This window comes from Orcinus orca, chromosome 20, assembly GCF_937001465.1.
Source record: "Orcinus orca chromosome 20, mOrcOrc1.1, whole genome shotgun sequence".
NCBI lineage: Eukaryota > Metazoa > Chordata > Mammalia > Artiodactyla > Delphinidae > Orcinus > Orcinus orca.
Genome location: NC_064578.1, coordinates 21,147,143 through 21,170,685, shown reverse-complemented (window position 1 = coordinate 21,170,685; position 23,543 = coordinate 21,147,143). Strand labels below are relative to the sequence as shown.

At 39.7% G+C, this 23,543-nt stretch overlaps 1 protein-coding gene across 6 annotated transcripts in view; it reads right to left on the bottom strand.

The window, feature by feature from the left end:
• Positions 1-23,543, bottom strand: part of CDH11 (cadherin 11) — a 145,068-nt gene that overhangs the window by 16,845 nt on the left and 104,680 nt on the right. For all 6 annotated transcript variants that reach the window (XM_049702886.1, XM_049702887.1, XM_004280900.2 and 3 more), the window contains 7 exons: positions 21,377-21,496; positions 19,355-19,522; positions 16,135-16,322; positions 9,383-9,636; positions 2,967-3,103; positions 1,995-2,128; positions 1,649-1,766 (listed from right to left, as the gene is read on the bottom strand). In XM_049702886.1, coding sequence (XP_049558843.1) covers positions 1,649-1,766; positions 1,995-2,128; positions 2,967-3,103; positions 9,383-9,636; positions 16,135-16,322; positions 19,355-19,522; positions 21,377-21,496 — 1,119 coding nt within the window. The remainder of the gene's footprint in view (positions 1-1,648; positions 1,767-1,994; positions 2,129-2,966; positions 3,104-9,382; positions 9,637-16,134; positions 16,323-19,354; positions 19,523-21,376; positions 21,497-23,543) is intronic.

Here is a 23,543-nt window from a genome sequence, read left to right as displayed (position 1 = left end):
GTGGTAGCTCCACAAAGGATTAGTTTCTTATAGGAAAGGGCAGGGGAAACAAATTGTGCAGTAGGTTGGCTTCTCCATGGTAATATAATCTCCTTGAAAATATAGATGGCATTCCCAAGTACTGTGACAAAGTGAAATATTTATAAGTCCCTAGAGAACAATAGGTCTTAGTATAATATTTTCAGAGGGTAAACAGCAACTAAACATTATTGCACACATAAAAAGAAGACAAGGCAGGTGATGGAGGCAAAGTTGGCAAAGAAAAGCCTAGAAACACCAGCTGTTTTAGGAGGTGTCCAGCGATAAACAGGGTTATTGCCAGGAATACATCCAGCAATTAGACCTCAAATGTAAATTGGGGATTATATGAACACATAGATATAAGGATCATAATGAAAAGCTCAAATCAGTCCAAGAAATAATAATAAAGTATGCCAGGTCATATCCCCCCAAATCCAAGGAGCATGGGGCACAGTGGTTTAGGCTGCAACCTCTAGCCTCTGAATGTCCAGGTTTAAAATCTAGGTCTCGCTCTCACATGGCTGATTTACTTAATGGCCTGTCCCTCATTTTCCTCATCTTCAAAATGGGAATGATAATAATAATCCTCACCTATGATGCTGTTGAGAGAATTAAATAAAGTATGGGAAGGATCTTGGCACGGTGTTTAGAACATAGTTACTGGTATGTGAAATATAGAAAACACTGATAATGGTGATGGGGAAAGTAACATTACTTATTAGATTAATTTAAGATCCTATAAACCTGATCTCAGTCATCAAGAAAGCAATATATCTGTAACCTCGTACATAGCTAGCACGTGTCTAATGAAAACATGTGTTCAGAAGGACCACATTTTATTCCTATGTCAAATCATGGCATTTGTCTTCCTGTTTTTATAGACCTGCATTGTCACAGGCTTATAGGAACAGGTGCAGGCCAAAAGAGTCTTGCCAGGAGTCAAGAAATTTATTTTTTGATCTTGGCTCTGCTATACACTTTGTCAAGGGACTGCATCAGTTTGGGCCTATACTACAACAACAACAAAAAACAACTACTTCGAATAATTTCCAAGTCTAGAACCTCCTTGATTAATGAAATGAGAAGTAGAAATTGCATCAAATTTTGCATGTTTACAGTGGAGAACAATGCTTTATTCATGCCCTTCAGGCAGTAATTCCATAACTACCTTTAGGTATCAACCACATTGCATTAAAACTATGCTGGGAAGGGAAGGACAGCTGAAAGATTACATTACCTTACAAGGTTGAACTGATCTCTTTTAACGCTTTACTTAATATCAATATTCATAAAGCCATGCTTCCCCCTAAGGATGTATCAACCTCTTAAAAAAAGATAAATGAAATTGTTTGCGTATTGACCCTGTAAGCCTCCCCACTTGGTTTTCGCACTGCTTCGTGAATATCAAAGCCAACAACAACAAAAAACGTAAAATAAAATTAGACTCACTTATTCCTATGCACCAAGAGAGCCCATATCTCAAAATGAAGGTGGCATTATTATTTTTTGTTTGTTCTTCAACAGAAAGGCATTATTAAGATTAGGGGAAATACTTGTGCTCTGCAATATAAAAGCCATTTATTTTCCATTTCTACTTCTCTGAATGCACAGGAACCTTGGTACGAACCTCTGTTGTCTCTGACTGTGAAATTTGGATTGTGAATGATTTCAGGGGGTAGACTGAAGATAAATCTTGGTCCATTGGCTGTGTCATCCTTGTCATCTGCACTAATTGTAACAATTGGCTGAAAGAGAAAGGTGGCCCATAAATAAATCATGCTGACATTGGCACATCATTCATTCAAAAATTCCTGGCTGGCTGAGAAGCCTGATTTTAATTAGAGAACATAGCTCCAGAGCTAAACCAGGGCTCTGAAGCCTTCTTGGGCAGTGGGAAGGATCTCCAGGTGATGCTCTCAAAACCAAACTCTGTTTCTAAATGCTTTTTCATAGCCAAGGCAGAGCAGCGTTACCTGGTTAGAAAGTGGCTTGGTCTGGTCACTCTCACAGATGAAGCCTTCATAAGGGGCAGCAAACTTGGGAGCATTGTCGTTGACATCAAGGACCCTAATGGCCACAGGGACTTTGGCTTCCTGATGCCGGTTGTCTGAAAGGAGAGAATTGAGACAGTAAACATGTGCAAGGGAGGAATCCATGTTGGTCCAAGGTTACTCTTGGGAAAAAGTGAGCTCCAGCCACTCATTCAGGCCCTGCAGGGAAAGGCACTGTTGGCACAAAAATCATCTAAAATCCAAAGTATGCCAAATCCAATGTGAGGGGGATGTCCTAGAATAAAGGTCGACATTAGACCAGTAAGAAATAAACCACTTTTCCCTTTCTGTTGAGGTTTAATTCTAAAGGCTTATAATGGAGACTGTCCCCCTCAGAGTGTAGTCCACAACAGCAGTTCTCAAAGTGGGATCCCCAGAGGAGCATCAAACAGTTTGGGAATTTGTTGGAAGTGAAAATTCTCAAACCCAACCCAAGACCTGAGTTAGAGGCTCTGAGAGTGGGATCCAGAAATCTTTGTTACAACAAGCCTTTCATGATAATCCATTGCATGATCAAGTTTGCAAACCACCGGTCTATAGGTAAAAAAGAACCCACAGATCTTGGCTCTAAGGATTCTGCTGCTCTGGGTTTAAACAAAACTGAGGATAAAGTGGGGAATCTTTCAGCGGTGGTTAAGAGTTTCAAGCTGCTACAGACTATCAGCTCATGTGCCAAGTCTGTACCCAGTTCTGCCAAAGAAAATGAAAACATCTCTATTTGCTTATATGTCTCCCTAGATAGACAACCAAAAATAAATTTTAAAGATTGAAAAATATGTTTAAGACTAAAAAAAAAAATTGTTCTATCTCAGCTGTTATTTTCCAGAATATATAGAAAGTCTCAAGGAATAATACTTGGTAAAGTAGAATCAAAACCCTTAGGATAATACTTACGGATTTCTGCTGCAAAAACTGATATGTTGAGCCAGGCAGTTTCTTCTCTATCCAAAGGTTTTGTAGTTTTAATAAAACCATCCTCTGGATTAATAGTGAAAAACCTGTCCAGGTCAGTGTGACGATCGATTGAATACCTAAGCAGAATGCAAATGAGGCAATTAGACCAAGACATTCCAAGCAGCTTAATATTTGAATATTTTCTCCATGCTATATTTAAAGCAACTTTTTCAGCTAGGTTTTTTTGAGCTAGGTTTTCTTTTTAATCAAATTAATCAAATTTACTTTTCAAACTTCTTACATGAATCTTTTATAGAAATCACTTTGCAACATTGGAATTCTTTATTCAGGACAATGAATGAAAGAGCTGTTTAGCATATTTGATTGAGAAATGGAATAATATGTTGCATATCTGATTGAAAAATGGAATTAGCATGCTGCATATTTCTTCATATTTACTACAATCACCCACCATCTGAATTTATGAACTTGCATTTGGGAAGTGGGTCTGCCTTGCTTCCAAAGTACTCAGAAAGTCACAAGTGTACGGACCACTTGCCAGATTTCTGCATATGAAATATTAAATAGTCTTAAGTTATCATCAAAGATCATTTACGGTACTGAAAAATCAGTTTTCTCCTTACTTAAGGGAAAATGGTAACTATATTTTGAGTAAATTTATTCAATTTATTTGGTTTTAGGGGTTCTCGGGTAGCTTGGTTCTGAATTCCATTGTGAAATACGCAAAGAGGGCTTGGCCATTCATTTGTAGAGCATTCTCCCCACACTTTAATGACCCCAGGCTGAGCCTAACAGCATAGTTGGAAGGTTTCAGCTACTCCTGTCCACTAAAAAATTTGCTTTTTTCTAACAAAAGACAAAAAATTTCCAGAATATTATGGGGCAAGGTGAGGTAGAAGATGGGTCAAGAGGAGTGGTGTAGTAAGGTAAAATAACTTGCCCAGGATAAAGTTCTGGAGACCTGGCTTTAATAAGTGTTGACAGTTGTCCCATGGCATCCATGGGGGATTGGATCCAGGACACCTGAGGATACCAAAACCCATGGATACTCAAGTCTCATATAAAATGGTGTAATATTTGCATATAACCTACACATATCCTCCTGTACACTTTATTTTTATCTCTATTTTTTTGCGGTACACGGGCCTCTCACTGTTGTGGCCTCTCCTGTTGTGGAGCACAGGCTCCGGACGCGCAGGCTCAGCGGCCATGGCTCACGGGCCTAGCCGCTCTGCGGCATGTGGGATCCTCCCGGACCAGGGCACGAACCCGTGTCCCCTGCATCGGCAGGCGGACTCTCAACCACTGCGCCACCAGGGAAGCCCCCTCCTGTACACTTTAAATCATCTATAGATTACTAAAATACTTAATGCAATGTAAATGCCATGTAAATAGTTGCTGGTGTGCCACAAATTCAAGTTTTGCTTTTTGGAACTTTCTGGACTTTTTTTCCCCAAATATTTTGGACATGTGGTTGGTTGAATCCATTGACATGGAACCCATCAATGCAGAATGCATGGATACAGAAGGCCAACTGTACATATGTCTGAAGGCATTCATTGAGGGCCATAAAACCAAAGAATATTAGAGAATATTAGCAAAGACCATGGATGTCACAGAGTTTAATCTCTTCAATTTACAAATGGTAGGATTTGCAAATGGTCTATTATCTCGCTTCTGGGGGAGCCAATATTAGAACCTGCATCTTCCAGTTCTAGATCATGTTCTTTCCAAGGGAGAGGAATTTAGTGCAGAGCAGCACTTCGCAATATAGAAAACATGAGCTCATCCATGATATCGATGCCTTCACAGCTCCCTATGAGAATGGAATGATGAGTCCCCTTCCCCAGTGAGGAAAGAGGAGATAAACTATCACACACCTCATAAATGTCAGTAGAGGCTCAGTGACTAAACGCTCAGCAGAGCTCTATGTGAAAATAAAGAGAAAATAATAGAATATTTTTTCCCTGCCACTAGGGAGTTTACTATCTAGTTGACATGACAAGACAGGCTCACAGGAAGAATGATAATTAACAAGTATTATTCTATAGAAGTGAAGCGTATGGATTTTAGTTTTGTAAAGTCCTAGGTACAAGTTCATGCTTAGCTACATATATGCTGAGTGATACTGGAAAAGCCACTTAAGTTCTTTGAATTTCAGCTTACTTATCACTTAAACTAGAATATTAATAGTAACCTAACTTTTAGGTTATCAGTGAGAATTACATAAAATGATAGATGTTGAAGATGCATAACCTAGTGCCTCACACATAGTAAACAGAACAACAAATATAGCTGCTCTGATTTTTGTTGTTGTCGCTGCTATTACACACTGTGGATAGATCAAATGTCAGTCTACAGAGTATGACTTTCATACTATAGCCAGTGAAAAATCATGAAAGGCTTTTGATCAGAGGAACAAATAAACTAATTCAGACTATCAGGGTGATGAATAAGATAGGGTGGGCAAGGTGGTCTGAGCTAGTGAGAGTGGAGGAAGGAACAGAGGAAACTTAAGGAGGTGATGTATTGATAGTTTTTAAGGAGTGAGGTGATGAGAGAGTGAGGTATAGAAGCGACAGAGGGAATGGAAGACTGTGATAAAGACAGAACCAGTAGGACTCAGTTGATATTTGGAGATCTGTGGGAGGCTGGGAGAGTCCTTGAGAGTTTCTAGCCTGAGTGTCGCAGAGAGGGAGACATTGGGAAATACAAAGTCAACTTACCAGGAAGGAGAGGTTGAATTTCCACTAGGGCTATGCTGCCACACCAGGAGAGCAAGATTCAACTTTATCAGAGGTTTCACAGAGTCAGGGGTATAGTCGGTCTTTATTTTTTTAAGTATGTCACAAGAAGTATAGGCTCAAAAATATGTTTTTAATGAATGAGCCGGTGAAGGAAAAAGGAAGTGGGTAAAAATGCAGAGCAGACAGCAGAACAAGTACAGAATTAGAATCAGGGAGAAAGATCAGCCTAGAGGCAGAAAATTTAGAGCATTAATTCAATTAGTAGCATGGACGGAAACTCTATAGATAAGTGGACACAGAGAAAGTCTGAAGTGAAAGGCTGAGTGTCAGGGAGCCCCCAGTGCCTGGACTGGGATCTCAGACTACTGAAGACACCAGGTATGTCTGAGGCATGAAGAGGTTACTGCCAATGAAGCTAAGAGGAAAGAATATTTCAGGAAGGCAATGGTAAACGAAAAGGTCTCTGATGCTAGAGTCTGAGAAGAAAGCTGCAAACATTTCAAAGCAGCTAAGAGTTTGGCTGACACTATAAGGCCCTCCTACCCATATGTTTAAGGACACAAATGTCCTTAAAGGTGACGATAAGCACTCAGGAAAGTAGGTAGTCTGGCTAGGAGACCCACTGAATAAAAACCTTTAAATGTTATTCTATGAATTGTTTGGCAGTTCTAAGAATGAGGACCTGAGTGGGTGAGGGGAGTTGGTTCAAGGGCCATAGTGAGCATCTTTGGATAATTATAGACATGAAAAATGGCTCCATGCACAGAATAGCTTCCAATGAAAATATGACCCAAATAACCAATCACAGATGTGGATCCTTGGAGATAACGAGGTGTCAAGGAAATGAGCAGCTGTTCCATGTGTTTTTATATCATCTCTCTTCTAAAAAGCTGCTAATGCACCTTGATATTCTAGGCTAAAGTTAACTCATTTAAAATTCACACCATGAACATTTTTGAGTAGTTTAAAGGTGTTACCAAGCTCCTCAGTCGTTACCTGATGTACCTCCTTGCACAGAGAGCACGGTACTCAAACCTTCCTGGGAAATCTTTCCGTCAGTGGCTGCCCAGCGAGAGTAAACAGCTCATAGTGGACTCAAGGCAGCTCTGGACTAAAATCCAGTCTCCAATACTGACTGTTCATGTGACTTTGGGTAATTCACATCATCTCTTTGAGCCTCAGTATTTCCATCTATTGGACCCTAATGTGATCACAGCCTCAAGGGTGTCTGAGGATTAACTTAAATAACTTAGTGCAGGGTTGTCTGGGGCCAAGAAGATGCTCAATAAAGGGTAATTTCCTTCCTTTCTCACCAAAGGGGCAATGTTCAAAGACTTAAAGGCAACTGAACAGCATTTACATTTGGGACTTCCTTCTGCTCTGTCAGCATTTTCTTTGGTATAAATAGAAAAACTCCATTGTCCATGGCAATTTTTTTCATACTCAGATCTATTTACTTTTCTTCCCAGCTTTATTGAAATATGATTGACAATAAAAAAGTCTGTATTTAATGTGTACAAGATGATGTTTTAATATAAGTATACCTTGTGTAATGATTACCGTAATCAAGCTAATTAACATAGCCACGGCCTCACACAGCAACCATTTCCTGTGTGTGTGTGTGTGTGTGTGTGTGTGTGTGTGTGTGTGTGGTGAGAACACTTAAGATCTACCCTCTTTGCAAATTTCAAGTCTACAGTACATTATTATTAACTATAGTTACCATGCTGACCAATATCTCCTCATTTTCCCCACTCCCTAGCCCCTGGCAACCAGTGTTCTACTCTCTGTTTCTATAAGTCAGACTTTTTTAGATTCCACATATGAGTGATATGCTATATTTGTCTTTCTGAGTCTGGCTTATTTCATTTAGCACAGTATCCTCCAAATTCACATATGTTATCACCAATGGCAGGATTTTCTTTTTTCAGGCTAAATAATAGTCTGTTTTATATATATAATATACACATATATATGTGTGTGTGTGTATATATATATATATATATATATCTCACTATTTCTTAATCCATTCATCTGTCGACGAACATTTAGATCGTTTCCGTATCTTGGCTATTGTGAATAATGCTGCATTGAACACGAGAGTGCAGATACGTGTTCAAGATGCAGCCATTATGGAAAGCAGTATAGAGATTCCTCAAAATGTAGATGGAGGCTGGATTTGTTCTGTGGGCTGTAGCTTATTAACCCCTGACCTAGACAGACACATCCCTGGCCCTCTTTGACTGTGCCAGGGACAACACAGTGTAAGCTGTCATTGTGATGTATGGTGAGAGCTGTGAGGTGGAAGCTGCATTTGATCCATCTTAGGGTGCCCTGGAAGAATTCCTAGAGGAGGTGACACCTAAGTGGAGGTGGGAAAAATGAGTACCATGTAGCAAGTTGGAAAGGATGAGAGTGAGATCTCCAACCAGAAGGAAGAACACACAAAGGTCAGGAATTAGAAGGGGACAGGAAGTAGCCCAGTCTAGCTGCAACTGAGAGTCTGATGAGAAGGGAGAGTAAGACAAAAAGCAGGAGACCAGCAGGACACAGCAGGAACTGGGGGGGAGGGGCTCGAAGAAGAGCCTTAAGCCAAGTAAGAGAATTGAGACTATTTTGGAGTAGGGGACAATGGGAAACAATTTGATCAGTGATTATTTTTGTCATTGTTGCTGTTTAACTGAAGTGTGATGTGATGTTTGGATGTGCATTTTAAAACAATCAGTCTGGCTACAGGATGATGGAAAGGTAGGTGGGAGATTGGGGGCAGGGGGACCATGAGGAGGCCGAGGAAGGAATCTAGGCAAGAAGGGAATTAGGGGAGTGGCCATGGAAAAATAAACACCTGCTAGAATCCAGTCCAGGGCAGGTTTCAGCCAACTTTACATTTCTGCCCTATATGGACATGCCTTGAACCTGTGACTCAAGCCTCCTTCTCAGCCTCTTTCTCATCACCCTCTCATCTTCATCGTCAATCTCATTGGTCATTAGCTCAGGTTGGGGAGCAGGGGAGGCAGGGTTCTGAATGGCTTTTCTAGCTTTCTTGTCTAAGTCACAAAAGTATATTTGTGATAATAAAAGCATCCTAAATTTGAGGGGCACTTTGTTATCTCTTCAAAGTGCTCAGCAGATAGATAGACAGGGCTTGCCTTCTGAGCCTCCTGTTCACTGTCTGTGTCTCTTTGGTTAAGTCACTTTGCCCTGCAGAGCCCCAATTTCCTCTTAATTTAAGAGATAATAATTCCTAGAAAATAACGTTGAGGGGATAAATTGGATTATATATCTGATACCCCTAGTGCAGTAACTGGAGCATAGGAAGGTGTTCAATAAATTAGAATTACTGTTATTATTTCACAATCATTATTTATACTTCACCACAGTTCTCTGAGACAGGCAAAGCTTAGGGTTACATCACCTAGTATACATTGGGAAATCTGCTCCAGAAATCCTGGAGCTTGAACAAGTCTATCCAAAGAGTTGGTGCAGAGGTGGAGTAGAACTCATGTCTTCTAAGTCTTCATCTTGTTTACACTGAATGATATCTTGGACCTTTTCTGAGACGGAAGGACCTGGTTCCTATAGGGATTTCCTAAAATCTCTTGCCTCTGGAATTCCCCATCCAGGCTTTAAAAATAAATTTCTCTGTACCTTATCGGGCTATTGGCAGCATCAGGGTCTTTGGCATGCACTCTCCCCACCACAGTGCCAGCAGCTGCATTTTCTTGGACTTCATGGATATAACTCGGGGCCAAGAACATGGGGGGCTCATCAGCATCTTCCACTGCAATCTTGACCGTCACGGTGTCTTTGAAAGGCCCGTTGCTGATGAATTTTGGGTCGATGTGCACGTTGGCTGCCTCTACCTTCAAGCTGTATGCTCTTTTGGTTTCAAAATCTACAGGCTGGCAAGAAAGAAGAGAAGATTGACAACCAATTCCTTGAAAGAATAATGGAAAAGAAAAACCTGATTGTTTTATAGGGCACCATGAATAGTTGTTCAAAGAGAGAAAATCAGTGTTTATTCAATATCCAATTACCTGAGCCATTTGGTTAGAAAATCAGACAAATCAATTGCTGAAACTTGGAATGTGCTTAATGGGTAATTCTAGGAGCATGACAGACACAGAAGGACCACATCATCAAAAGTGAACCACATTCTATGAACACACTAAGGCTGCCCAATTCAGTCACTAAAATCATTTAAGGAAAGGAATTAAGACATTACAAAAATAAATGTTATAGCCCATTCTGAAAAGTACTAAGAATCTTGGTAATAAAAATAGTCAATGAATTTCAGGCAAAGAAAAAGCAATGTCTTGTTAGATGGCTGCTCCCCTCCACACATACACACTTCTGGCTTAATCATATTGATAGTCTCATTTTTAAAGTTTCTGACCATGTAGCATTTCTCAAAGTCTGGGACCCTTACCAGCAGTGACCCATACACTGACTTAAGGTGGTTTATGGGTAATTTTGCGTGGGTGGGTTTTTTGAATGACATTATCCTAATTACTGATCCTATTATTTCTTTTCCAATTCTTCCATTCCCAAACACGTCAAGGATATCTCAGTATACTGCTAACTTTTAACATTCCTGTTATGCTTCCTGATCTCCCTTTCAAGAGACTATGATATAACTCTCTAGCTAGAATGTAATGACATCGTTTTGTTTTGACTGCATTCATTTCTAGGTTACCTCCTACTTATGGCAAGTGATATAGTACAGTGTGAATACTTCCCCATTAAAAGAATACATATATGTAAAAAAAGTCCATTTAAAGAAAAGCAATTATAAACAATATAGATTTTACACAGACGTGAAAAAATATTAAGAAGCAGCATTTGAATGGCTGTCATTATTAAGAAATTGATGGTAAGCACTCCCTAAATCTGAAGGAGACAAGGTTCTGTGAATCAATCAGTAAAGGGTGAAAAGTAAAATTATAGAAGAGAAACAAGCCTTCCTGCCTAGGAAACAGAACTTTCTAATTAGCACTCTGGATGATACTGAACTCCCAAATGTTTGGAAAGAGTTGGGTCTTTTAAGGCTAGCATCTGCCTGCCATGTTGTCATCATCTGCCTGGTATTATTTTGAATGGGCATATAATCATAGGGCTTAGTCCTAACCTAATTCTCCAGCACTCTAAACTGAGGATTATTCCAGTTTCAGGAAGGTTAAACGCATTCAACACCCTTGACACTTTTTCCATCATTTTTCCACCCCCATCTCCCCAGAGTCAGAGAACACTCCCTTTTCCTGAAGCAAAATGTGTCACCAGCTGCTCCGTCATTCCGAACTCAGCAGCATCTTTGTCCTTCACTGGGTTACTGAGCAGCAGAAAGAAATGATATTTATAGGCTGAAGGTATGAGACTGCTGCAATTCCTCAAAAATCTCTGCGATTGTTAGACAAAATTAAAACATGAATATGATATTCTGAGACCAGGTAAGAAGAAATTTTCTGATCTCAGATAGCCTGTTGATTCTCCTAGAACAGAAAGTTTTGAACTTGGTTTAGACAGATACCTAAGGACCCAGAGCATTGTTTCCACTGGAAAGCCTTGTTGTTGTTGAAGCCAGTATAGTCATGCTGCAGTTTGACTGATACTTTTTGAATCTCAAGTGAAGGTCCCCAGATCTTTGCAAGTGTTTGTCTGTTTCCTAGTTTGGTGAGATTTTACTGTCTTCTGATGCTCATCCCAGGCTTGTGAAGTCCTCCCCATCTCCCCCAGACAGATTTGTGTGGCCCCTTAGCTGCCCATCTGCAGTCCCTCATCCCCCACCCCAGCTGGGTGAGGAGCATCCCAAAGGACTCTACTGAGTCTTGTTGATCTTTGCCTCCCCAATGCCCAGTAATGACCATACCAAGTGATCACATGTACCAATCATTGCGACTGAATGGGAAGCAGAGTTGATGGATGGACAACATTTAAGCATTTGCCTACAATTTATTCCCTGCCTCCTTCCAAAAGGGATTTAAGGTAGTTTCCCGTGTGAACCTTTATATCCATGTTATGAGTAGTTGAAATAAAGCTAAATGAGGCAAAATACTACATAAGCCATAAAAATCTCAATACCCCTGAGTTTACTAATCCTACCTCTAAAAATTCTCCCTGGGGGATTAATTCAACAGAAAACCCGAAGAAACAATATTCAAAAATGCATGATGTGGGCTTCCCTGGTGGCACAGTGGTTGAGAGTCCGCCTGCTGATGCAGGGGACACGGGTTCATGCCCCGGTCCGGGAAGATCCCACATACCGCGGAGCGGCTGGGCCCGTGAGCCATGGCTGTTGAGCCTGCGCGTCCGGAGCCTGTTGCTCCGCAATGGGAGAGGTCACAGCAGTGAGAGGCCCGTGTATGGCAAAAAAAAAAAAAAAAACAGCATGATGTTTAGATATCATAGAGGGGTTATATTTAATCATGAGAAACATACACACAAAACACCAAATCCAACTGTGAGATTTTATTAAGGAAATAATGGTCCATCAATAGGATGGGATGTTATGTAGTCATTAAAAATAATTATGTATATTATATAGCAGCATGTAAAATGTTTATGATGTGCCATTAAGTTAACAAATCAGATCACCCTATGACTGCAACTGTTTTAAATGTTACATATCCACATCTATATACATGTGGACAGAGAATATAAAGAAATAATCAGGCATAAAATTGGCTTTATTAAAATTATTAATTAAAAAATATTTTAAACGCCTTCTAATGCTGTTCTCACACTGCTTTACAGTCAGTTTATTTGTTTGAAAGTAAATACCTCAGAAACTGTGCCAGGATCTCTCAGTGATAATTGGAGTCCCACTCGGTCAAAGGTGCTGCACGATTGGATTTTCCTCCCCAAGTCTACCAAGCCACCTACAAGTCTCATCTTTATTTTGCTAACCACACAGAGATTGTCTCAGTATCCTGAAGGCAGCTTCTCTCTCTCATGCACCATTATAATCCTGACACCTACTGTGTCTGACACAGAGTACTCAAGAAATATTTACTGCTTTCTAAGCTATTCAATAAATGAATGACGCTAGCTCCTAAATAACTCTTGAATTCTTCACCTTTACCTCTTCTGCCTTCTTCAGGTCTTTGTAATTCCTCCCTTGCATTCCAACAAGATTTCTTCAACTGGTCCCACTCTATCCATCTCAAAACGCTCAAGACTGAACTTATTCAAGTTTCTTAACTGTGTCCTATTTCCCTCAACACCGGTCCTTCATGAGCTCATTTTCTCTGACCTTCCTCTCCTTATCTATCTGGTAATTTCCTATTCATCTATGAAGGCTCAGCTCTAGAACTGCCCCCTGTAAGCAGTCATTCATGACCCATAGTCACAGATCTTATCATACTTTATCACAGTTGCTTCTCAGCTGGGGAGTGATTTTGCTGTACCTCACCCCAGGTATGTTAGGGAATGTCTAGAGCTATTTTTAGTATCACAACTGGTGGGGCTGGATGTGTGCTTACTGACATCTAGTGAGGAGAGGCCAGGAATGTTGCTAATCACCATACAATGCACAGCCCTGCCCCTACAGCAGAGAATTCTCTGTCCTGAAATGTTAATAGTGTCAAGGCTGGGAAAACCCCCTCTATGTTATTTGTCTTTTCGCTTTTAACTGTCCTGTTAAATTGTGATCTTCTTGTGACCAGGACTTTGTTTCTTCAGTTTTAGATGTCCAGCCTCTCACAAAGGGTGTGCCTGACAAATAATAATAACTCAATAACTCTTGGTAGAAAAAGGTTGAATGAATTAAGGAATAAGTGAAAAAACTATATTAAAAATATTTTTAAAAGACAAAAATATTTTCACGGATCTCTATCTTTTTATATTATTAAATCATATATATAATAATTTCTATAAGGATCCATCATTTTACTCTATTAAATTCACCTCTCAATATTTTTTCCTGCTGGACAGTTGGAACTTTGTGTTATAAGCTTAAGCAAACGTTCTTTTACAAATTAAAGAACATCTTACTCTGTTTTAAACCTAAACATCAGTGCTTTATAGAAGATTATTCCTTTGCCTGGAAGAAACACATTGAATTGGGGGAAAATGTGCAAATTAATCATATGCAGAGAGCTCACGTGCGATGTGTTAGTTCCATGGGGTGATTTACATGTTTCAGATTTTAGAGACACAGTGTGTGTTTATACCCTGAATACCTTGAAAACAGGTGACAACCTAAGCATAACCAACTACCCAATTACTTGAACAGCAAAGGATGGGAAGTCACTGCTCATATGTCAGTGGCAAGCAGGAGGGATAGAAATGTTAACTAACAAAGCCAGTTGACAGCTCTATGCTACACATAGTCACACAGCTACTTTTCCAAAGGAGAAACCAGAAGTGATTACCCCAGCCCCTTGTGGCTGGTGATTAGGCTTCTGTGGCTACACCACTCATCATCACTAATGTTGACTTTTCCAAGTATCCAGAGTTCACCCCGACTTCCATATTCTTCTATGACAGAGTCACTTCTACTTTCTCTTTGTTTGGGTCCCCTCATATTTCCCCCAAACCTAAAAATGCTTCCTTATGTTGTGAAAAGTCGGCTTCCTAGAACACCTCTCTCCCTGCTCTCCTTACCGAAAGATTCCTCCCAGGCATCTCCCTCTACCCCACCCTTGCCTCCTCTCCAGCTACTGGCCTCTTTATTGATTCTTCAAATTAATTTTTTTATCAGTGTTCCAGGCCAATCTTTTCCATCACACCAAGGAGCTTCATATTCATGTTACAAAACCAAGTTGAAAATGAATACTTGATTAAAACCAAGGTAATCCCATCATCCAATTCAGATTTAATACTCCATATACTTTGATGATGGAGAAGTGTTGATTTCTCAAGTGGTAAATCAGGGGTAAAACCGTTTTAGAATATACTGTAACTGTTTCTTTACCTGAAAGTGAATCAAATCTGGCTCTCTTCTATAACCCCTTTCTGGTCTGTCTATTTGCAAAATGTCTTGAGTGGGAAGATGTTCTAGAATACACCAAGTTTGAATTCCATGTCTTTAAATTACTAGCTGTGTGATTACAACCGGGTCAAATTATTTAATCTGTCTGAGCCCCAGTCTCCTCACAATTAAACTGAGGTATCATTGCTGACTGGGATAATAACATCTACTTTATATGATTTTTATCATGTAAAATAAATGAATGCTTATAAGAGGCTCAGGCTTTGGCCAATATTTAGAACTGAGTAAATGTTAGATTTTTTTTTAAACCAAACAAGAACAAGCAATAATCTCATTTTTGTAGTGAATTAATCTCAGGGACACATTTTTAGCAACAATTTAGCTGACTATGAGGGAAGGCCCATTATTATTGCTTCTCAGGTTCAATTTTGAGGGAAAATCAAGCAGAGGTTTGGTTTAAGTTTCATAGAAGGCCCAGCAATGTAATGGACCTTGGATGTTTGAGATAAGAAAAGTTCCAAAGAGCCTATATTAACAGACTCAGCTTGGCAGAGCTAAAGAGGGAACTTCCATGTATGCTCAGGGCTGTCTGTCCAAAATCTAGATTTATCTAGCTATCTTTCTTTCCATGGGGAAACTGTGCCAAGTCACTTAAGAACTAACCAGCAATCTCAGGGCAGGTATTATCACTCCCCCCTTTTTTTTTTCCAGTTTTATTGAGATATAATTTACATACAGCACTGTCTAAGTTTAAGGTGTATAGCATAACAATTGGACTTTCATACATCAGGAAATTATTACCACAATAAGTTTAGTGAACATTCATCATCTCATATAGATACAAAAGAAAAAGAATTTCCTTTTGATGAGCTCTCTAAGGATTCACTCTCTGAACAACTTTCATATATAACATACAGCAGTGTTAATTATATTAATCACAGTGTACATTGGATCCCTAGACTTATTTATCTTAAAACTGGAAGTCTGTGCCTTTTGACCCCCTTCATCCAACTTCCCCTCCCCCCACCCTCCACTCTGGCAACCACATATCTGATCTCTTTTTCCATGAGTCTATTTGTTTGCTTGTTTTTGAAGTATAATTGACCTACAATACCATCTTAGTTCCTGGTGCACAACATAGTGATTTGATATTTCTATATATTTCAAAATGGTAAGTCTAGTTGTCATCTGTCACCATACCAAGATATTACATTATTATTGACTATACTCCCCAAATCATACAAAAACTAACCATCAAACTCAGGCAGGCATCATTGGCCCCTTCTGCCAGCTTCCTCTGGAATACAGTTCTGTTATCTCCCCAAAGCTCAGAGTTTAACTGCAGAGTCAGGTCCAGCCCTCAGTTGTCCATATTCTCCTTTCTTTAGCCTTCAACTCCCTGTTTCCAGCAGCGGTGCCTTGGCAAGGCAGGCCACAGCACTGCCACATCTGATTCCTCACCCTAACTCACCTTTTTCAGTTTCACCACACCCTCCTGTGTTTCATAGTCCGTTGTGATTTCAAACAATTCCATCCCATCTCCATCAACAATATTGTATGTGACTAAGCCATTTTCTCCAATGTCTGGGTCTTTAGCCTTCACTCTTCCCACTTCCTCCCCGGGTACAGCTGCTTCTGACACAGACATCTGGTATACGCCTAGAAGAAGAAGACATCTATTTTTATTTTCCCTTTTATTTGGCAGCTGTAAGACTTTAGATTTCATTGAATCTCAATAAATTTCTCAAAGGGTTTGACATTGAACTTTCTATTGATTGAAAACATGAAAGAAGTGAATGGATGGGAGAAAGATCCCACATGGCTTGCTTGTCAAAGAAATGTTTTCTGCAAAGGATGATGAAACAATATCAGGGTCCAGGGTGGCAGGGTGGGGTCACCCGTCACATGTGAGAGAGGAAAACAATGCCCAGTTACATTTCCCATCAGGAACTGATGGAGAGCCATGTATATCTTCACACATTCAAAAAAATCAAAACTTCTTTTTACGTCTTTGGAATGGTCTGTAAGTTAATTCTAAGGCTCACATGTGGCACTGCCAGGTGCCCAGAAAAAGAACACCCTTCCCTGTTTAAAAGCCTTCCGTAGCTCCATATTTATTTTAAAATCAAATGCAAGTTGTATCCTTCATGGTCATGATCCTTCCAGCTGTATATCTGACTCTTCTTACTTTACCTCCTTCACCATTTGATTAACTGATACCTTATATGGAAAAGCTTCTCACTGGGCCAGACAAATCATGTGAATACCTGGGGATAAAAATTATAAACAAAGCAAACAGCAAATTGCAGAAACCCCTGAAGTGGGAACACAGTGAATACATACAGAACAGCAAGACCACAAGTGTGACTGCAGCCTTCTGGTAGGAGGTAAGGGTATATAGGGAGGCTGGGGCCCAACTGTGCACAAAGGGCATTGCAGGAGATGGAAAAGACTTCAGGTTTTCCTTAAACTTGGTGGGAAGCCACTGAAAGGTTTTCAGTAGAGAAGTGAGATTGGAGATAATCTTATTTGCATTATCACAATTCAGAAATACTCTCTGCGAAACAACGTAGAGAAGCAAGGGTTGGAAACCTGGCCTCTACCACTTTTAAGCCAAGTGGTCTTGGGCAAGTTACTTAAGCTCTTTAAGCTTTAGTTTCCCCTTATGTGGATTTTATCAGTTCTAATACTCTGTCTGCATTTATCTATTGGGTTGGCCAGAAAGTTTGTTTGGGTTTTTCCATAACATCTTTTAGAAAAATCTGAATGAACTTTTTGGCCAACCCAATATATTGTTTGGCTGTGAATACTTTCGGTTCAGACCCATATTTAACTTAAACACACCATGCCCTCCATGATAGAGGACAAGTAGGAGGTGGGAGTCTCTGCAGATAATTACCAATTTACATGAAGGTTTAGAAAAACCTACTCCCAGTCTTCGTCAAGTTCATAGCTGTAAACCTGGTATCTTCACAGTAGTGATGCAACTTTACTCTATGATTGTATGTGAGCAAGGGCATTAATCACTATCTGCCAATAGTCCTGCATGGCCTTTTGCATCCAGCATACCAGCCAGCTTTAGAGTGGATAACGGAGCATGCAGTTTCTTAAGGCTTTACGCTTATTGGAGATGCTGAACCTGGTGGCTGACCAGGCAAGGCAGTCTTCAACTCTTTGGTGACTTTATGAGAACTGGCTGTTGCCTTGTAATCCTCTATCTCAATGTCTCCCTTGCATAGATTGTTGTCTTTGGATTCCTTTGAGTGACCATGCATGGTGCCTTCCTGGGGCCATACTTGGTGGCCCTCCCTGTTCTCTCATTTATAAAAAGTGCCATCTCTCTGGCAATAAACTCACAGTCTCTACCAGCTACTCTCCTCATTAATGAAGAAGACACTTTCATGGTGAACCCCCCGTGACCTAGCAGCGGCAGCATCATTACGATCACACTGTACCTCTGCCTCTACTTATAATGTACACATAACCAGATTTGTGTACAAAATCTGGCTTTGCCATATCCTTCGGGCAAGTTACTGCACCCTTCATGGGACTCAGTTTTATCTGTAAAATGGAGGCTCTTGTAGAGATCTGTAATAGTAGTAACTATTCATTAAAGGATGGTAGTTGTTGTAATTATAATGATTAATAATGACCTTTCAAATCATTTTTTCTTTTATTTCCTGTTGCAAGCCTATCAGTTTTGTAGAAGGACCATAATCCCCTAGATAATACTGATAATAATGGCTAACATTTGTTGACAACTTATGCCAGATAACATTGTAAGATTTTACACTAGCTCATTTAGTTCTAACAACATCCTATTAATTGAGCCCTGTGGAAGATTGTATCTTGCAAAAATAGTCCAAACAGTATCTCCAAGCCCACATGCTTTTCTTTCAACATGACTTTAACAGTCCTTCCCTTGAAAGGTGGGGTCTACAAGAACTCCACTTACATTTGGGCAGTCTTATGACTACAGGAGAAATGATGGTATGTGATTTCTGAAGCTAGGTCACAATACGCAATACAGTTTCTGCTTGGTGTCCTTGGGGCTCTCTTCACTTTTAGAACCTATCCAAGCCACTCCTTTGAGGCTGATATGAAGGGGAACCAACAGCCAACATTAACTTGCCAGCCATGTGACTGAGCCATCTTGGAAGTAGATCTTCCAGCCCCAAACTGTGCCAGTTGATGCTATGGAAACAGAAACAAGCTGCCTCCTTCAGGTTTTGCCCAAATTGCAAACTCATGACAAAAATAAACGATTATAATTGTTTTAAACCACAAGATTTGGGGCAGTTTGTTAGGTAGCAATAGATAACTGATTCAGGTACTATTACATACCCAGGTTAGAAATGAGAACACTGAGACAGAGAAAGGTTAATTAATTACTACATCACATCATGAGCACTTAGCAAAATGGATTTTCTGTTCCCAGGGTTGTAGAACATTTTACGTCTCCACTTTCTCCCACTACCTCTCCTCCACTTAAGTTTTTTGTTGTCGTTACTCCACTTAAGTTCTTTGTTGTCCTCCACTTAAGTTTTTTGTTGTCTTGTTTTTTGCAAGAATGATATAAAGAGCCTCCATTTTTCTAGATTTCTTCTGGAAAGTTGAGTACAGCAGGAATGGGTCAGAGAAGAGTTGGCTGTGGCACCATTGGAAAGTGAAAGCCAAGCCCACCTACTTACTCTGTGGAAACTTTGGTGGGTTGTCATTGACGTCCGTCAGTGTGATCGTCACTTTGGTTGTCCCTGAGAGTCCACCCATGTGTCCACCCATGTCCTTGGCCTGGATCACCACGTGGTACTCCTCCTTAGCTTCCCTGTCCATGTTGGGAAGGGCTGTTCTAATGATACCTGGACAGGTGAGCAGGGAACATCACAGATATTCATTGATAACATTATAACAAAAACGATCTAGGCACAGGGGAAGCAAAGATGAATAGAACAGCACCTGCCCTCACAGAAGAGTCACTCAAACATGGCAATTATCATCAAAAGTAGCCATACCTGGAGCATCATATAGATATACTTTCTAGCAAATTGTCCTAATTATTAATACAGCATTAAAATTTAATGTTTCATATGTTGTACTGTAAATTCAAGTAATAACCTCACCCTTCCCAGGTGTGACACTTAAAGATCCTAAAGACTGATATATTTGAGGACGCACTGCATGAACATCAGTAACAAACCCATGCTTTTGGACTGCCAGCAGAATCTTTTGACTATCTATGCCTGCATGCAATTCTTAGAAACATTTCTATGGTCCATATTAAGTTAAAAGTAGAAGGCGATATATTAAAATGTTAATATTAATTTTTTTTAAGTGTATACCAAATGGGTTAAAAATATATACAATGCTTATACAAACACTTACTGTCTACTATCCGCTATCACTGGAAACAATGATACGTTAATAATTGAATTCTACATCATCTCTGGATATTAGCACATTATTGGTGTGGAAACCATGCTCACTTAAATCTTTTGGGAACATATTCAAGCTTTTTCTGTCTGTAGATAACGGTAACATTTATACTGGAAATATAAGAGAGTGCTGTGGAAGCTTTAAGCCCTTATCCTTTTCTGACCCTGACGTTTGTATGTTTCTCAGCAACATCCTTGAACTCACTGAGCCTCATTTTTCTTGTCTGTTAAATAATTTGGTAGGTTCAAATTGGTGGTTCTTAACTATGAGTCCCTGAGACACGAAAGTTGCAACTGGAGTCCTTCCAGCGATTTTAACATCTCAAAAATCCATATGAAATCCCACATTTATCCTTGGTTAATCTGAAAATTAATTGGCAAAATTAATTGGTAAATGCCTTTGATGAAATCATAGCAAGTAGCCCCATAAATTGTGATCTGAAGCAAAGAGGCTACAAATAAATGATTACATAGGTAAGTGGAAGTTATATTCAATAAGTGGGCAAAGTATCTGATTGGAAGGCTATATATATACATATATACATATATATATACATATAAACATATATATTTGATAAATTTTAACTATAATAATAAAAGCGGATTGTTTGTAAACATCTTTCAAACACATGGGGGTATATTGTGGAAAAAAAGAAATGACATTGGGGTATAATATCGTGGACTAGCAGGTTCACAGGACTTTAGTGTTTATTCTAATAAAAGGATCCTAGAATCAAATTTGGTACAAATGGAGTGAAACATTTTGGCGTGGGTTTTGGTTGTTTGTATTTGTTCACTCTTTCGGTTTGCTGTTTGTTTTCTGTATGGAATTTGCAGAGCCTCCTTCTTGGATGCTAACGCCGCTGGGAATCTAAGCACAGTGGAGGAGGTTGGGGATATGCCTCCTCCCAGACACACGTTAGCATCAGTTCCCACCCCCACCATCCCCAGCCCTGGCTTTGAGAGCTGCCAGTTTTCATACCAGTCTTCAAGTCCTGTGGTCTCTTAATTTGGATCCACCGTTGAATTTTATGATAAAACATACTTTAAGATAAATTCTTAAGTTGAATTTTAAGATATGATTTTAAGAGAAAAGTTGCATCTAAGATTATATTTATTACTGTGACATGGTGCAATACAGACAGTATCTAATCCTCACAATAGTCTTGTTAGGTGGCCCTTTTTATATTTTAGAAAACTAGGACTCAAATAAGTTTTAGTGAGCAGGCCTGGACTCCTTATTCACAATGTGTCGCAAATCGCAATGCCATTCCACGGTACCTGTCTGTGCTTCGACTGAAAAGTAGGGTTGTCCTTCCAGGATACTGTACACTAACTTGGCACTGTTTCCATAGGTGGGGTCGTCTGCGTCTGAAGCTGTCACCTGAATTACTGATGTTCCTTAAAAGTGAAATACAGTCATTAGCAACAGTCCCTCAGCTTTTCAAATTGTATTCTAGTTTGCAAAGTTTTATCTTAAGATTAAAAACTGAGGAGAGCCACAAAATTATTCAACATGCTTTCATTTTCCGGGGTTGAGATGCAAAAATAACCTCCTTCCCTCCCTCTCTCCCTTCCTTTTTGTTTAATTCCCATAGCTTAAAAATGAACTTTCTATATTCATAGTACATCCTGCTATACTTAGTAGTTAAAATAATAATATGAACATTATTGCAAAAACATTCTAAGACCCATGCAACTGGAATGTTCAGTATATCAAATAATTAAATAAAAATCTTCCCAAATAGTATAATAAAGGATAATTAATGATGAATTGCTTTTCATGAAAGGACAGAGTGCAGTCCTCCATCTGTAGCAGAGGAATAAATACATCATTTTATTGTTGCTTTGCGTGTAATAAAATGGCTGCTAATACTACATTTTAATTAATTGATGGCTATAAATATTGTACAGAATGTTGTTCCCTACTGGCATGAAAATTGCATCTTCCCATCTCTAACAGGTCTGGTAGTCATATAACAGAAACCACCAGTAGACATCTGGTGAGATCTAAGGCAAGCATTTTTGGGTCACAATGGAAGGAAACCAGGGAATTGAAGGAAGATGGGATTTAGTTTTTCCTAGAAAAAACCTCTGTTCCCTGATGGTCACAAGTATCTGAGGGCATGAAATGCTGGGCTTCAGAATGGGGCAGGGGAGATGCTCAAGGGAGAGAGCTGGTTATTATAGAATTCCTCTGTGCCAGGCATTGTTTGGGGCATGTTCCATGTATTCTGCCCCTCTGCTGGGTGTTTTTACATTCACTGTGCTTGTGAGGTACTTAGTATGACAGGTAGGAAGTTTTGCAACCTATTTTTCAGAGTGGGTTATTGCCAGAGTCAGGAGTCTAACCTCTACCCAGCAAACAACCAAACCCAAGTGCTTTCCGAGACAGTTTCAGCAGAGGGGCCAGGTTCTATGTGAAAGGCAAGGGAGTCCATTTACACAGCCTCTGACAACCCTTTAATTTACAAGGCTGTCAGTGATTTTCACATGGCATAAGAATAAATCTCACTTTTTTTTCTGTAATTCATTTTTTCGTACAAATAACTTTTTTCTGAGCATTTCCCACATAACTAGGCACTGTTCTAAGTAGTGGAGATTTATAAGGGAGTTAATAAGCTCTATTCTCTACCTTCATGGTAGAGCTAGGGAAAGTATTATTTTTTATGCTTAATTTGCTTCGAGGAATCCACTAAGTTCATTACAACTCGTTGTATTTTACATCTATGTTGTTTAACTTGCATTAGAGTTTACATTATCCTCATTGTATCGATGACAAAACAAAAACTGAGAAAGATGTAAGATGTTGTCTGGGTTGACCTGGCTGGTCAGAGGCACAGCCATGATTCCAACCCAGTACTGTCTGGCAGCAGACTCTACTCTCATAGGCCATGATGCGAAGTCTGATGTTACTCCTTAAGCACCAAGCTGCCCCAAGAGGTGGGATCAATGAAAGTTCCCCTAGAGCATTATGTATGATGGCTGGCCTTTGTGCCCTGGCATAGCTCCTGACACTGCTGTCCCCTACTTACTGATTTATTTGATGTCTGCTATTTCTCATTAAAGTCCCCAGGTGAATACTGAGAAACTAAAGAATTGGGCAGGGCAAAGGGAAGAGAAGAAGGCAGAAAAGGCTCAGCTGGGTTTTCATAAAGTATATGAGAAGGGTTTGACTTTAGCTGGAGGAGAAGAAGGGGACAATTTTTTTAGCATCAAAAGTTCTATATGCAGAATGGAAGGAGCTTAGAGTTGTAGAGTCATTTCTGTATCTAACACTCTTGAGCAAACTGATTCCCAATCTTGATGCTTAGTTTCCTCATCTGTAAAATGGCCCTGATGATCCTTACGTTCATGGGAACTTTATTATTTTTTTTTAAATTTATTTATTTATTTTTGGTTGCATTGGGTCTTCGTTGCTGTGCACAGGCTTTCTCTAGTTGCGGCG